This window comes from Bacillus rossius, chromosome 18, assembly GCF_032445375.1.
Source record: "Bacillus rossius redtenbacheri isolate Brsri chromosome 18, Brsri_v3, whole genome shotgun sequence".
NCBI lineage: Eukaryota > Metazoa > Arthropoda > Insecta > Phasmatodea > Bacillidae > Bacillus > Bacillus rossius.
Window position 1 is genome coordinate 18,553,880 of NC_086345.1, and position 16,545 is coordinate 18,570,424.

The 16,545-nt window shown below is 36.0% G+C and overlaps 1 protein-coding gene across 4 annotated transcripts in view; it reads right to left on the reverse strand.

Moving 5' to 3' along the window:
• Positions 1-267: 267 nt before the first annotated feature.
• Positions 268-16,545, reverse strand: part of LOC134541160 (synaptotagmin 1) — a 122,561-nt gene continuing 106,283 nt past the window's right edge. For 3 of the 4 annotated variants that reach the window (XM_063384386.1, XM_063384388.1, XM_063384389.1), the window contains exons 8-11: positions 15,288-15,405; positions 11,808-11,941; positions 3,050-3,269; positions 268-1,517 (exon numbers count right to left, since the gene is read on the reverse strand). In XM_063384386.1, coding sequence (XP_063240456.1) covers positions 3,078-3,269; positions 11,808-11,941; positions 15,288-15,405 — 444 coding nt within the window. In that variant the 3' untranslated portion in view covers positions 268-1,517; positions 3,050-3,077. The remainder of the gene's footprint in view (positions 1,518-3,049; positions 3,270-11,807; positions 11,942-15,287; positions 15,406-16,545) is intronic. The other variant, XM_063384387.1, reaches the window with a different exon arrangement.

The following is a 16,545-nucleotide window of genomic DNA, read 5'->3' on the forward strand; positions in this document are numbered from 1 at the left end:
TGATAAACACAGCACCTAATACAAATAAAAAAACAATTATGAACCTTGTTTTGAAAATCCTGCAGGTGGCTGATTTACAAATATTTATTGGACTGACACTGAAAACTTCAGAGGAAAAATGGCAAAAACACTTTGTGAACTCTAATCACTTAATCAAAATTTAAAATTAAATTAATGTCTTTTGTAATTACAGTTTGTACACTGAAGCTATATACAGTACTTTAAATGCACAATAAGTGGTTGGGGGAAAAGGTAAATAGGGTAAAGTATATAACAACACGTTTATATTTGATGGTTCTCAGTTTTGCCGTGGAATTACAAAACAACTGTTTACAACACCTCACAGTTTTTTTCCCCCCCCTCTAGTCTAGACCTTTTATTGTAGAGTAATGCTTGTTGTTTGCCTACGTCTGTATTTAGCTCATAAGAATATTTATCAAACTAAAGTTCACACCTCATGCTTTATAATGTAATATTGTCTAATTATTTATTAAATACTTTATACACAAACAAAGTTGGTACCTCAGCTTATCTCGGCACTTTCTGCGTTAAAAACCAGACAGCTGTTAACTTTGCCTTTTGACGGCGGGAATGTTTGAAACAAGTGCACTGGGTTACAGTCGTGAGTCTTACGTAAAGCTGGCAACATGTGCACATTTCTGTCATCACCTGTCTATGGATTTATGTTGTTTTTTTTTTAAATTTACATTTCTATGACATTACGTAGTCTATAAACCTATTCTTTTTTCAACTACTTTAGTGCCGAGCCCTGGAAATACCCATGCCTAATTACGTTTGTGGATTCCAAAAGTGGTTTCAGAAACCAGTTTTCTTAGTTGCTGTCATCTTTGGTTTCTATAAAAATGTTACATTCAACACTAATTTGCACAATTTTTTTGTGTATCTTATTGTACAGTAGCTGTTACTTGGTTTTCTTTGAATTGTGTGGCTAAATAATCTCATTAGCTGTTATGTCAACACTTTATGAATTGTGTGTGTATTGAGTTCACCTTCAAATGCCATTATATCCATCAGACAGTTCTCTTGAAAGAGTTAAACTATACATTCCTTGATTAAGCTGTGGAAATCACAGTAAAAAATAGCTATCTTGACAAATATTTGCGTACCTCTGTTGATGTTACAATCGCATGGTCAATCATCCAGAATATGTAACGTGCTTTGTTTTTATAACGTAAGTGGACACCGGACAGAACTGACACTTCATGACATCGAAGAAAGTACCTAGATTTATTTTTTTGAAACTAGTATGTAACATTGGGAAATACATTTGGACATTATATAACAGGAGGCAAGGAGGAAATGTATTTTTAGCACTCTATCCCCAAGGGCATTTGTTCTGGAAGATATACGTAGCATGTTCTGTAACATTACCTTTCTTAAAACGTAACAGTTTTTAGCACAAAAATACATTATACACTTAATTTTTGTTTTGTGTGTGAGCTTCAGGATATCTTCATGTCTTCATTTTTTTCATTCTGGAAAATGTCGCTAATTTCCTGCAAAAATTCAGAATATATTTCAGGATTCATAATTATTTTAAGTTTGAAATATGTATATTAAAACCATAAAAATATCAGTTCTAATAGCACAAACATATATTTTTTTCCAAATACTTAATCATGATATCTACAAAATTCGAGTTTTAAAATACCAAACTTATTCCAGCCCCCCCCCCCCCCCTTTTCCCCACCCCCAACCGATTTGTAAGATGGAAGTTAGGAGTGTAATAGACGAGTGAAGAAATCGCAACGGGCGACACACTGCAAGTGACTCATTGAGACGTCAAAACACACGGACAGACAATATAAACTCGATTGAGAAAATTGCAGCAAAGAAAATTCAATTCTTGTTTGTCTGTGGATGCATCCAGCCAAGTTCATTTTTATTAAAAGTTGGTCACCAAACCTTCACAATGATACATTGTGAATTGAAATCCATTTTTTTATAACAATAAAACCTTGGCTCTACACCTGGGTTGGCTGGTTAAAATCACAATGATTCACACCATGGTTAATTAAGTTTTAAATCAATCTGTTTTTATAAAAAAAATCAAATGTTTTTAAAATAATTAATTTCTAAATAGAATATCTTAATTTTTTTTAATGAAAGGTCTGATTCCATTCTAATAACAACAATAGTTAGCTCATTAACGTTTCTTGTGATTTACAGGAACAAAAAAAAATGTACTAATCAAAATCTTATTTAAATCATGTGAGTAAGTTGTAAATTATGCCCAGCTCAATACTCTTTAAAAATTAAGTTAATTAGTTATTTGTATACAGAGTGTAAAAAAAGAGGGAATAAATATATTTATAATTAAAAAAAAAAAAAAAAAAAAAAACCTATTCTGTGGGAAATCCTAGACTGTACTGTTAACACCCATTCTGTGGACAATCCTCGTCCTGTGGGGAAATACCCTTTCTTTGGTTAAGTCCTAGTCAGATGTGCAGATGTTATAAGTTTTCAGGTTCAATATGAGTGGAAGAAAGCGGGATGTTGTGTGTGGCTTTCATTTGAGCATGCTGAGAACCAAAATAAGTAATGTGATAAAAAAAAACTTATTTTTTTCCCTTCAACCCTGCTCTGCTCCATACATGAATGAATAAACCTAGTAGTTGAGGACAGCTGTACATGTGCGAAATATTCTTAATACTGCTGCGGCATTTAAGTGTAACATTCAGGTTTCTCCTGATGTTTAAATTGATGATTTTGTGTGGATACGGCACCAGCAGATACGTTAACTGCGGGTTTTTTTTACAAATTTGTTCTCTGATATTTTTTATAAAAAAAATTAATTATATATTGCAACCAACTATAATTAGAACATTTTAGGAAAGAAAAATGGCTAAAAAACCACCTTTTTTGCACCTTCAAACCCCAAAATTTTCCCGGGGGAGGACCCCTGGACCCCCGTTTTTTTTTTTTCCCAGGAGATGGATATTCCTCAACAACTAAATCAATTGAAGTCCTCCCCACCCCAAAAAAAATATATCCTTTGGACGCCCATGGCCGCGGGGGGAGTGCTTGCCTGCCGGCGACGGACCGGGCCGCCGTGCCTAGTCCTTCTTGTCGTCCTCAGGGTCCTTGAGCGTGTGCCACTGGGCGATGGGCCGGCGCGGCGACGCCAGCATGTCGGACCAGTGGCGCAGCTCCGTGCCGCTGGCGTTGTAGCCCAGCGCCACCTTGCCGATGGGCTCGGACGTGCCGATGCGGTCGTAGTCCACCACCGTGATCACCAGGTTCACTTTCTGCAAACGTCACCGGGGGTCCCTCTCTCGCAACCGCGCGCCGGTTCCGCGTCCCTCGCGACCCGGGCCCCGTTCCGCCCGTTCGCGACGGTTTTTCTATTTTTTCAAAAAATACATGGTCAAGAAACGTTACCCGTGGTATTATCCTAACCAGGGGTGCAACAACGGGGGGAGGGGGGGAAGGGTATTTTGCCCCTCCCCCCCCCCTTCTGAAACCTCTTGAAGTGGGGGCAAACGGGGGGCAAAGAAAGTGCTGTGTGATCAATTTTTTTAGATAATAAAACTGCTTAAATAGCACCATTTTCCACCTTGAAATACAAATTTTTCCCGGGGAGGCCCCCCCGCTTCAATTGGGGGGGGGGGGGGGGGGATCGATGATTCTTTATAAAAAGGTATATTGCTCCACCCTCCCCCCCACCCCCTTTTGGATTTTAGTTGTTGCACCCTCCTGATCCTTTACTATTGCTGTGCACTGTAAAATATAAAGGCCTTCAACCGATTCTTTTAAAAAATAGATTCAAACCTTGTTCGAAACAATACACTGATGTTCTACTACAGTAGTTATGAAAGCCAAAACAACCATTCATTAAATTCAAATGAGGAAAAAAGACAAACAGACGATGTCTTTGAAAAATAAATTAATATTTAGTTGCATGATGTGCTGTATGAAAAAAAATTGATGATAAATAAGCTTGAATTTGTAAAATTTTTATGATGTTTGGGGGGGGGTAACGTGAAAATGAAGGGGGCGGCTAAAGATTATCTGCCCAGAGCACTGGCTGCCGGAAATCAGGGCCTACTTCTAACGACTACTTCTATCAATTCACCGTGTTGGCTGCCTCAGATTTTGTGTTTCATCACAAATATTCTCACCAGATGTTCAAGTTCAAAGTGTTATTTTACAAAAAAAATTTTTTTTAAAAAGTCACTCGACTATGGATATCCCAGCGGCAGGGCTAGCTTTGAATTTATTTCGAAGGGAAGAGTGTGAAAAAGGAGGGAGTGGGGAACCGATGGATGATTGGAGTATTTTGAGTAGTATTAAATCAAAAGCTTGATACCTTTAAATACAACAATATTTGAAATTATGCTGTTTTTTTTTTAATTTTTAAAATAATCAAGTTTTAAAAAGTAGAAACACAGCATAGTAGCAGTAAAAAAAAATTTAATATTTAATTTTTACAAAAAAAGTTAAAATGACTTGTGTGTGGCATTTAGTATATTTTTTTTTGTTGATGCTCATTTTTTTATTTATTTATAGAAGGTAAACTTAAATGAAGAAATTATTTATGTGACTTTCTACAAGAACATTTAGCAAATACCTGATGTCAAAATTTGTGACTAAACAACAAATTTACCGGTACATATAGCCTTTAACTAACAGTAGTGACACGCCTTAATCAATGTGATAATATTTTTAAATGGTGCTATTTTAGCAAACTGCAATCATCTTCAATTGGTTTAATGTGCTTGATAATGACTTTATGTAGACTCATGACTTCTTGCAATTTTTTTAATGTTATTATAAGAGGATGTAATTAGAATAGCTGAAATTTCAGAAGTTACAAAGAAACTATTTCTTTCATAATTATTAGAGTTTCATAAATGCACTTGTCACATAAATACACTCTTGAGTTTCACTAAATAATACAATTTTTTCTTGTATTTAATGTTATGTATATGAAAACTGTTGTATAATTTATATATTAAAATTTAAATAATTTTTAATGTCAATATCTTTGCCAAAGAAAGATTTAATAAGACATCAAGGAAACAAGAAAATTATTGATCATTTAATGATTTATTGAAAAATATTTTGAGAAAAATAACTTATAAAACCTTGCTGCTTTGTGTTTGAAAACTACTGTAGCCATCAGTTACATACAAAAAATACCTTCTTTATAAGAGTGTACTTATGTGAACATTTCTTTTTTGACACAACAGTATTTAATGATTTTTTAAATTAAGTTTTATAAGTTTTATAAGTAAAGAAAAAAGAGAAAATATGTAAATAATTTAACTAAAAAAACAGCAGTTTTATTATATGTGCACAAGCAGATGAAAATCTTGACTTAAAATTAATTTGCAAATGTTTCAAAAAGCTTATTTAAATGCAAGGCAGGATTAAAAAATTATTTTATTTTTATTTCATCTGTGCATGCTTTTTAGTTTGTCATGCTGCCAAAACCATTCCATAATTTCATGACAAAATTATCACTATAACCACCACAGACTTGCTAGACTTGTGCTACTTATTTTATAAGCTATAGTTATTTGCTTGCAGAAAGGTGCTTTATAGCTAGGAAATCTTAATACTTAATACAATATGATTGTTTTTATTCGCAGAATTAGCAGAATTGAGATTTAAAAAGTGTAAATGTAATTGTTTTTATCATTAACATCAAATATGAAGAGGAAGTTAACTAAGTATAATGTTGTATAATTATCAAACATGGATTCTACATATTAGTAATCATATTTAATAAATACATCCGCAAATTTTTAAAAATTCTGTACAATGAAGAACAAGAACTAAATAACGATTTGAATTCCAGGAAGAAAAAAATATGTTAAGCTAGTAATGCATTCTTAAAAAGTGTAATGAATACCACCTTCGTTAAATTTAACAGATATCACAAGTCCAACTTAAGTACCTCTGTTTAGAAAATGTTGCTCACTGCACTGCAAAGAATTTTTTTTTTTAAATGGAAAATGAGATTGATTATTGCTGCAACTTCTGATTTGCTAACAGCTATCAAGATGAATTTTAGCTAATAAATAGTAGATTCCATATCATGAGAAGTATTGCTTTAAATAATTTTTTTTTTACTTGAGATTCTATAAATATTTGCCTTTCCATAAGAATTCATGCTTAAAATTTGCAGAGTTGTTACAATTTTAATGTGTTATTTTTATGCAAACGTTTCTAAATTCTCAACATATTTTAGTTCTCTCAGATAACCCATTTAGCAGCAATAACATTGTTATAAACTCCAAACAAATATAATTAGTTCTCGGATACAAAAAAAAACTGGAATTCTCATGATTTTACTAAAAATCCTGCTTGTTTGAAATCATATATAAAAATAATATTTTAAGTTTTTACTATTAATTTAACTTAAAGCTATTAGTTTATCAGATGTGATAATCTTTTTTAAAGCATTTTAAAGTTTTAGTGTCACTTTTCTTTATGCTTGTGAGACTTTTAAGTTGGAAATTAAAAGAGCATACCTACCTAAATATATATCTTCAGAACGGCTATGTTAATGTGAATTTTCATTTATAGAAATATCTAATGTATTGTTACGATCGCGCTTGGCTGTAGTGCTTGGCATCGCCGCGCTCGTTCGGCCTGTCTGCGCCCCCCTTCCACCCGCATCCTCTCCCTGGTATCTCGTGTCATACTGTCTCGCTACATCCTGACCGTCGCAGTGCGCACCTGCCTCAGATCGAGTTACTTAAAACAGGCCGCACTGCGGAATAAAAGGACTTAGACATGTTTATCGGCGCGTTTTGTGGGAACCCGATGCTTGTTGCGTTTATCAGCGTTCTTTGAGCAGCTGCCGCGTCCTTCGAGGACTTACGACGCGTTTCTGGGCATTTCGACGGCGAAGGTCGCGCGATATCTCGGAGACATGCCCGATTGTTCTGGACGGGAACCCAAGGGCTATATAAGGAGGTTGGGCCGACCTTCGAGAGGAGTTCAGTGGGGAGTTCTCCCGCGGTGGAGTTTCCGGGCGATAGTGCCGCGGGTGTGGCAGAGTGGCGAAGTCCTTGGACGAAGGTTCCAGGGCAGGGAGTGAGAGAGTTCAGTGGAGTCGGGAGTTTTCCTGCGGTGGAGTTTCCGGGCGATAGAGTAGCGGGCGCGGCGGAGTCCCGAGTGAAGTTGCGAGCGAGTCGTCGTGTGGGATCTCGGCGAAGGGTGTGACGGCGGCGGCGGAGTGCGGCGACGGAGTCCCGCGGCAGAGACCCACGAGGGGTGCTGCGGTCAGAGTTGCGCCGGAAGTGCGGCCCAGCGAGGTGTGTGAAACGAGTGACTGGGGAATTGACATTTCTTTAAGTGTAGTTAATTATTTGCTATCTTAGAAGATTAATTGTAAGTAACACAAGTAGTGGTAATAAATAAAACTGTGTGTGTGATAAAAATCTTTAATTGGGCTATCCTTTACGAACCCGCGGTAAATCGTAACAGTATGTAGTCATGTTTATTTAGGCACAAATTGTTACCAATTTTGCCAACAGTTTATTTTTATTATTTATGGAAACTAATTCAAGCTTAGGGACATATATTAAATGTCAATATAATCATGTTTTATTTATTTTTCAATTTTAATTGGGGATGTTTTTTCTTGATACCCTCTCTGATTAATCTTTAATCATTCATCACTATTCATTTTCATTTCCCACTATTAAAATAAATTCTTTGTTTATTAAGTCATAGAAATTATTCAACACCAGATTGTAATTACATCTGCAATGCTTAAATTTGGTTGCAATAATTTCTCATTTGTGAGATAAAACATAAGTTCTCAATTTTTCGTTAATTTTTATACCACGTGACTTAATTATTAAACAATACTTTGCAGTTCTTTGCTTAGAACAATAACTGTGGAAACTATTTTGTGATTCCGTGCCTTTCTTGCACGCTAGTCATCATACACGTATGTATGTACCTACTGCTTTCACTAAAGTAGTAATTACAATAAATATGAAACTGCATTGTGTAAAAATTTTTTGATATGAATGCCACTAGCATCTAATGCTCATAAACAATGCATGCACATGTTGAAAATGGTAAAAATTTATCTAAATTAAACATAAAATACTATGTTATACATTTTTAAAATAATACTTCCTGTAAGACAGAACAATATATATTCAATATTTCCTCGCTGTTTTTTATTAGTAAAATGCAAAAAGCATAACTATTAACTGAGCTAATTCATTCTTAACATGCACAGATGCAAAAAATATATGCAGTATTTTTTTGTATGCACCTCTAGTAATGCACTAGTTAAATGTCATTCCTCAAGTGTGTAGGTAATGTGTATGCGTTCACTCCAGACAGAAAAATGCAAGAGAATAAAAAAAAAGCATTCATTATCCTTTTTTAATCCAAGACTGAAAACAAATGCCAAAAATAAAAGTGTAGTGAATATTTTTTTTTTTACTAAATGATATAAAAAAAAAAATCAGAAGTTTCGAAAGAAGTATGTGAGTAAACTTTGAGATCTAAGACTACGTGAAGCAGAAAAGTAATGCTGGGAGAGTGGACTTACGAGACGTCGCCAGCCTCGGTGGAAGCCAACGCCTTACCGTGCCAGATGGACTTAACGACTGAATCTGGCTGACTCGGGCCAGGCACAGGTTACATCAGAAGTGATACGGGACGTGCAACACACCCTTGCAGCCTTCCTCTGGGCATTACTCGCAGATCGGTTTATTTAAACTTGCAATTACTTACGATAGCGATTTTGAAATTGTGGCGCGCGATGAAAAAAAAAAAAAAGAGGTACTACGCAGGGCCATCAGGGGGGTGGGAGGGTCCGGTCACCAGGGAGATTTTTTTTTTGGATGAGTTTACTCTGAAAGTAGTACCAAATCACAAATTGATTGCTAATAGACAAGTTATGCATTACACGTAGTTCAAATTTACAGTTATGTCCATGGCAACATTTAGTCAATATAAAATAATTTTCTATTTTGGATTTGAAAAAAAAATTGTGCTTTAAGTATATTATTTGACTCTGGACTCTTAGTTTCTCTGGACAGCCCTGGTATTACGGAGTTGGCACTCCCTTTAATTACACGTTACGTAACGCCAGGTTATTGTACAAACATCATGTATGTATTTAACAATCTCAAAATCATAACATATGGTCAGCAGATGATTTATGAATATGTTTTAAAAAAAATATGCAAGAGGCTAATGGCAGTATCTAATCTTGGCGTACGCCACTGAATCAAAATCACCGTTGGTTACGGATGTACCAGGGAAAATTTTTTTTTTTGCGGGACTCACATTGATAGCGGTAAAGTCTGCGAGTGTTCCGCAAGAGGTAGGCTACAGCGATGCGTGCACGGAACACTGCGACAACCTACCCATCCAAGAGATACCTGATACGCTGCTCCTGTGTTCGGCTCTCCACTAAGATATTGCCCCACAGGTCTGCCTCTCTCCGAGCTCTCGGGGCACTCACTCACTCAAATCACTCACTCACTGAGTGAATGCCCACCCCGCGGAACCGACCCGGTCGCCCCCGGTCCTTGATTTCGAGTTGGTGTTTGTACCGCACCCCAGTGCGAGGATAGACTCTGCTGAAAATCTTTCGTGTGGATTTTGGAATTTTTTTTCAACAGAAGGTTCAGTAATCAAATAAATCACTGGTTTGATGGAAAAGCGGAAAATTTTCTTCCAATGGCTATGATCAATGTCATGTCGGAATTTTTCTAAACAGGAATACGATTCACATATCTCTTTTTTTTTATGACCACATAAAACGTAAGAAACCAAACTTTGCGAGGAATGGCTATGCCTATGGTGAGTGTTTTTAATTTAGTTGACGGTCATTGAGTTGGATCAAACGTGTACTTTGCAGCTGATGTAGCTGGTGTTTTTTTGCATACATTTACGACGATGAGCACTGTTACGAACGCGAGAGATAAGATCACGATGCGCACCAGGTTTGGAGCGGGCCATGCATGGCCACTGACATCAAGTGCTGTCCACTGACATAGGGCATGCCACGCATGCGTGGCCGGATTACGAGGGTCCTCACTACCCACACCCTCCATTCCCAGTGCATCCACCCGCCTCGGACTATTTTCACCTTTAGTGGCATGGGAATTTCAGACTCACAGAGGCCACCGCGAGGAGTGGCGTGGATAAGCGTCACTGTTCTGGATGTTTCGGGTTGATCGGCCCGGGATGATACGACACGTCACAGCCTAACTCGTGCATCAACATTTTAACATTCGTTATTTTATTGAGGAATTTCGTGATATTACAAATAGTTTTCTATCTCTTGACAGTGGTTATGGCAATGGAAGTATAGGGATCCTTTAAAACTTCTTAATTTTTTTATTCCACAAGATGGTACAAACGATGATGAGCATGATGCATTAACAATCATATTTGAAGTTTTTTTCTCCTGATTCCTGTTCCTAGGGTCAGTTGCATGTTAACTGATGAAAGAGTATTTGCATCTCTTGGTTGTTCATCTGATTATAAAAAAATGATGTTGGTGATTTTTTTTTTAAAGTCACCAAAATGTATGAAACTTCTCTTAATTTAGATCTAATTAAAATTAAATAAATATATATGATTAAGAAACAATAGTTTTGTTGATTAATTTTCTGAAGCTCTGAAAGTTGTAGGAGTCGTACTCTGTGATTATTTTAATATGAGAATTTTATGAAGAAATAAAAGCCTGTTAACAAGAACACAATAATTTTTTAGTTGTTAAGTGATTTTAAACATTGTTAAAAATTATTTGGTGTTTGCTTTTGTACTTACAGTTACGATGTGTTATTAAAGTCTCAATGACTGAATTAAAATGTATTTTGTTTCCAGAACTCAGTTTGACAAAATAGAATTTAATAAATGGAATTAACTGCAGAAATGAATAAAGTCAGTGACTGCAACACATGAATTTAGTTGCTAAGATTGTGGGACTGAATATCACATTGCATGGTTAAGGTGATGACAAGAAATTTATAATTTTAGAAGATAAATGAGTATTCGGCAAAGTTTTATGTTACAAACACTGTACTGTCATTCCCGCATTACAAGCATAACTTAGAAGGAAAATTTTCCTGTAGGGCGGCCATTTGTCTAACACTTCTATGCCATCAAACGGTGCACAAACATTCGGAAGGCATGATATTTAAAAAAATTGTCTCAAAAATCTGAGTTCCTTCTCTTTACAGCATGGAAAAAATATTGACGTCTTAATGGCAGTGTTTTTGTCTCAATTTGTATTTCATATTGTATTTTTATAAAATGAATGAGCTGAAGTAAAAAAAAAGGTCTGTCTTACAATTGCTTTTTGTAAGAACCAAAGATACACCATGTTGGTTTAAATAGTTAATATGCCATAACAATTTTTTATCATTGAAAATTAAAAATTTGTGTAAGGTAGAGATCACAATTTATATTATTTTGTGAGACCAAAACATATATTCTGTTGACAGCATGACTATATAATTCAATAATGAACACCAATGAGCAATGACTTCACAGGGGAAACTATTTTATAGCAGCTTGAAATCATTAACTTAAGGACTTCCATTAAATTATATAGGAATGCTTTAACAAAGACAACTTTTTAAAATAAAAGATAAAAAATAATTGTTGAAACTAATAAGAGGTCTTTCAGTTCCTCTCTATCTCCCTCCCCCTTTAATCAGTTTTGGTACAATATATAGCGAGTATAGTCGACACAAAGATTTGATTTGACTCGTGTTTGTGTCTGCGTCCGAAGATCGCGGCTTGTGGCGCAATGTTTCAGTGGACCGCAAAAGACAGTTGCCTCGTACCTGTATCTGCTCGAACGGGACTTCAAACGTGAACGACTCATTGTAGTAGGGGTTCAAGGTGCACTTCTTGATGCTCGTCTTCTTCTTCTTCAGCCGTTTGCCGTTCTGCATCAGCGCGATCTTCACGTACGGGTCTGGGGAAAAAAAAAAGATAATGATCACAGAATTCATTCCCTAGGTTTGTGTCTCAGTTAAACATTCACAATGTCGCCTACGAGTCGTGTGGAATCCAAGTAACTTACTTGCTGCTCCCAGTAAAAACCGGTTTCTAAAACGAAGTATTTTTACCTTTTTTATTTACATTTTCTTATCCTCCAGACACATGGGCGTCCCCTCCAATAATATATTGAGTTTCGTAGTTATATTAAAAATATGATTTCTGTGATATAACCCATATGTTGCGCATGGTGCATTTAGTCCAATCATGGTAATGTGAAAACTGTGTTTTTACAAATTTGTTCTCTGAAAATATTTTATATAAAAAAAATTATATATTGCAACCAACTATAATTAGAATATTTAGGAAAGAAAAATGCCTAAAAACCACTTTTTTTGCACCGTCAAACCCCAAATTTTCTCGGACCCCAAGCTTTATTTTCCAGGGGATGGATATTCCTCAACAAGTAAATCAATTGCTGTCCCCCCCCCCCCCCCCCCCCCCAAAAAAAAATATATATCCTTGCGACGCCCATGTCCAGACAAGAACTTCTTTGTAAAAAAAAAAACTAGAAAAATTTCTAATTTTTTTTTTTTTTTAAATGTCCTCAAGAGCCCCACCTATTTGGCCACACACACGGTGCGCAAAGATTCAGAAGAAACCGCGTTATTTGAAAACTGCTAGAGATATCCGAGTGGTGCCTGTTTACGAAAAGCATTTAAGAACACACTGAAGCCAGATGAGCGGTTCTGTTTCAGGATTCTGTTTTCAAGTGATATTTTTAGGAGAGCAAAAATGGCTAAAAACGTGTGTTTTCAGAATAATTTCTAGGCATGCAACATCTGGTGCAAATTCTTGAAAGCATTCAAGGGACTCGAATTATTGCACTGTTATTTTAGTTTCTCTGCCATATTTAATGTTATGGTTACCGCTCAATTCTCATAGTTGCCGTATGCCTTGTAACGTTAAGGCTATACCATACTAGAAGCACCAGCGAGCGTCAACCTTATATTTCCGCCTCATTAACACAAATTCACCCCTGAATAGGCAGGCCCCTTAATAAGTAAAAAAAAAATTGTCAAAAACACATAGTTTCAAGTATTTAATAAAGTTAAACAAATACAAAATTTAAATAATTTTTTTCCTTTGAAATATTTACACTTGCTTACTCGCATACTTGCACATATTATTATACCTCTATACTTTTAAACTTCACTTCTTAAGGCAAAATTACAATAGCCTGTCGTATCTGTCTGTCATGCTCTCGTCATCAATGCCACGCATCCAGCCAAGCGATTAACAACTTGAATTCATCTGTCTGTCAGAATATTTTCCCAAATAAGTGTTGCCAACTATCCATGTTTTTCTCTCGGGGATTTACATAGATGTTGTCTGCTATTTATGTCATTTTTATGTACGTATTGTGTTATAGGATTTCCTCGGAAGATTTCAGAGTAATGATTAAAATGTTTGGACGAGACTTTTAAGAACCGCAGTGTTATTATACAAAACATCTGAACAACCTATACAAACACCACAGGCATATAAACTGGCTGCGAGTGCCACGGCTAAAACCGTAGATATAATTCACCGGTTCGTCCGTAAAAAGTCAGAGCTTGTTAAGCGTTTGACGGACAGACAGATAGATGTAAATTTTTGGGCCATCCCAACTAGCTTCAGGTTCACGTGACCAACGGATGGACGTCAGATGGAGGCGACGGGCAATTGTATTTCTGCCTTAATGCGCGCGGCAGCCACACATTTTTACATAAATGTTTATATTTATAAACTGGTTTTCAACCATGGTTTAAAACAAGTGCATTTTTTAAAAAAAAAAAACAAAACAGAATATCTTAATAAATTTTAATGAAAGGTCCAATTACACTCTAATAACAATAGTTTGCTCATTAATGTTTCTTGTGATACAGGAACAAATGATTAGATACTAATCAACATATTATCATTTAAATTTTCTGAATAAGTTGAAAATTATACCCAGCTTAATATTTCTCTAAAATTAAATTAATTAGTAAATTCTAGCGAAAAGTGTTAAAAAGAGGAAATATTTAAATTTATTATTTAAAAAAAATGTAATATTTTGGGGAAACACCTGACTGTACTGTAAATCCCAATTCTGTGGGAAATACCCATTCTATGGAATCCTGTGGGGAAATATCCTTTTTGTGGTGCAGATTTGCTGGACTTCAATTCTTTGATGTTATAACTTTTATAGTTCAAAATGAGAGGCAGAAGGCGAGATGTTTTATGGTTTTCATTTGAATAATGCTGGGAACCAAAATAACTAATTTAATAAAAAAAAAAGGGGGGGGGGGGGGGTTGTCTGTAAAGTCGGTTAATGGAAGATAATTTTACGTGATAACGTCCTTTGTAAACAGTTGACAAAACAGTTCACGTGTAGTTATATTTGAAAGATTTGTGCAATGGGAGTGCATGACTTGATATAAGTTTTTGGACATACACCATTGCTAAGAACTTTTTCTGTTGAAGAAAAACTGTTTTGGTAAAACTATTGTGTTCGTTTCGTCTTTTCGTTTTGTCGTGTTTTTGTCTAGTTTCAACTGTTGTGCTGAATTATTTTGGGTTCAATATTTTTGTGTTGTCATCATTTGTGTTTTTTTTTTCTCATCATCTTTGTACATTTTTCTTTGTTTTTCTTTGTTTGTTGACCATATTCCTGTTACGGAATATTTTGTGGTGTTTATATCCTTGTTGGCAACAGCAATTTTCTGCTTAGCTTTGTGTTTTTTGTCTTTTTTTAGGTATTTTTTTATTTATTTTTTATTTTTTAGTTTTTCTTCAACAGAAAAAGTTCTTAGCAATGGCGTATGTCCAAAAACTTACATCAAGTCAGTTCACGTGTAGGTTGTGTGCTGCCGCTGTCTCTCTTCTACTCGGACGCATCGGCCGACGGAGTGGAAGAGAGACAGATGCGTCACAAGCCGAACGCTTAGGCCGATCGTGCCTCTCCTATCGCTTGTTCCGCGCTCTCGCGTGCACGCTCGGCTCAGGCGGAATGTGACGATGAGTCACGCTTTTTCGTGCGTGCAGCCGGCGTTCATCGATTTATGAGACGTTATTTATTTTATTTTTATTTATTAAATTTGTGGCATGCCCACCAACAGTTCTGCAACTTTTGAGGTGGGCACGAACATACACAAACACAAATACACCAAAAAAGCAGCCCTTGCCCGTGCCAAGGCACTTCAAGCATGTCTGCACCACGCAAGGTGGGCTCCGCCTTATCACGTCAAAAACTGGTTTAAACAATTTTCTTTTTTCCCCAACCCTGTTTATAAACTTGCCTGAGAGTCCTCCCACGTCCATCTTCTTCAGGTTCTTAGCCTCCAGAATGACCACTGTCAGTTTGCCGGCCGTCGGCACATACCGCAGGGAGAAGCATATGTCTCCCAACTTGTTATCCTGCAGGAGGGGGGGGGGGACACCCCAGAAAAAAAATGATCTCAATGCTCCTACGTATTGTACAGTTAGGTTCATACGTGATCACCCTGGCTCTCTCTAAGGTGCTGCTAAATGGTAATTTAATTTTTTAAAATAAAAATTCAATTTTTCAAATAAATGTTCAAACTTTTTTTTCCCCATAATTTTTGCAAGCAGCAATAGCTTAAAAATAAAAAAAAAAAAAAAAAAATATTGAAAGTGGCAAGTTCATAATTATTTAAATTGTCTTTTACATATTAACTGTATGCAGGTTTTTCTATGGAGAACTTTAGTTTGAATTCTTAAAGATAAAGTTGTAATTGTTGTACCTACATCAATCATGAAAAAATAAATTTTTTTCTATAAATTAATGTGTTTAACTTACTTAAGTGAACATTTGCTATGCACTCTCACTTTTTATAAAATACTTGTTCCCTTTTTAAACCTAATGACACAATCTATTGCTAAGCAAAAAAAAGGTACCACAGCAAATTAAGAAACACAAATTTTGTATTACGCTGAAAAAAGAAAACATAAAACAAATGTCAGCACTTAAACACTGCTTTGCAAATTTGTAAATATTCAATATGTTAATAACAAAAGCAGTTATGTTGTTTATAACATACTATAGGACTGATGAAAGTGTAATAGTAGTTGCAAAACAGGAGTATTAAGTGAACAATAAGCAGATGTTTCTTGATTTGCCATATCTTCTATAACACAATAAAAGAAATTCTCACGCTTTCCACTGAATTTTATGTTTGAACAACATGGTTTACAGGTAATGCACAAAAATTATTTGACTGTGACAACAGGGTTTAGTTCTCGTTGCTATGATTTTAATTTGGAAATATTGTGATTGCCGGTGATAAGACTAAAATTTCATGCACGTTTTAAGACTTTCAAGCTGCAATTTCTCTGATGTAACAGAAAGTGTTATGTGATGGTATTGTTACGAACGTGAGCAAGGCCGCGACACGTACAGGTACAGAGCTGGCTGGCGACTGCCGCAACATGATATGCGCCGCGCGCGCCTGGGAGATAACAAGGATTGTCGCTTTCCCCCCTCCTTCCCACCACTCCCCGCGCGGCGCCCTGCCTTTGACACGTAACTGACACCTG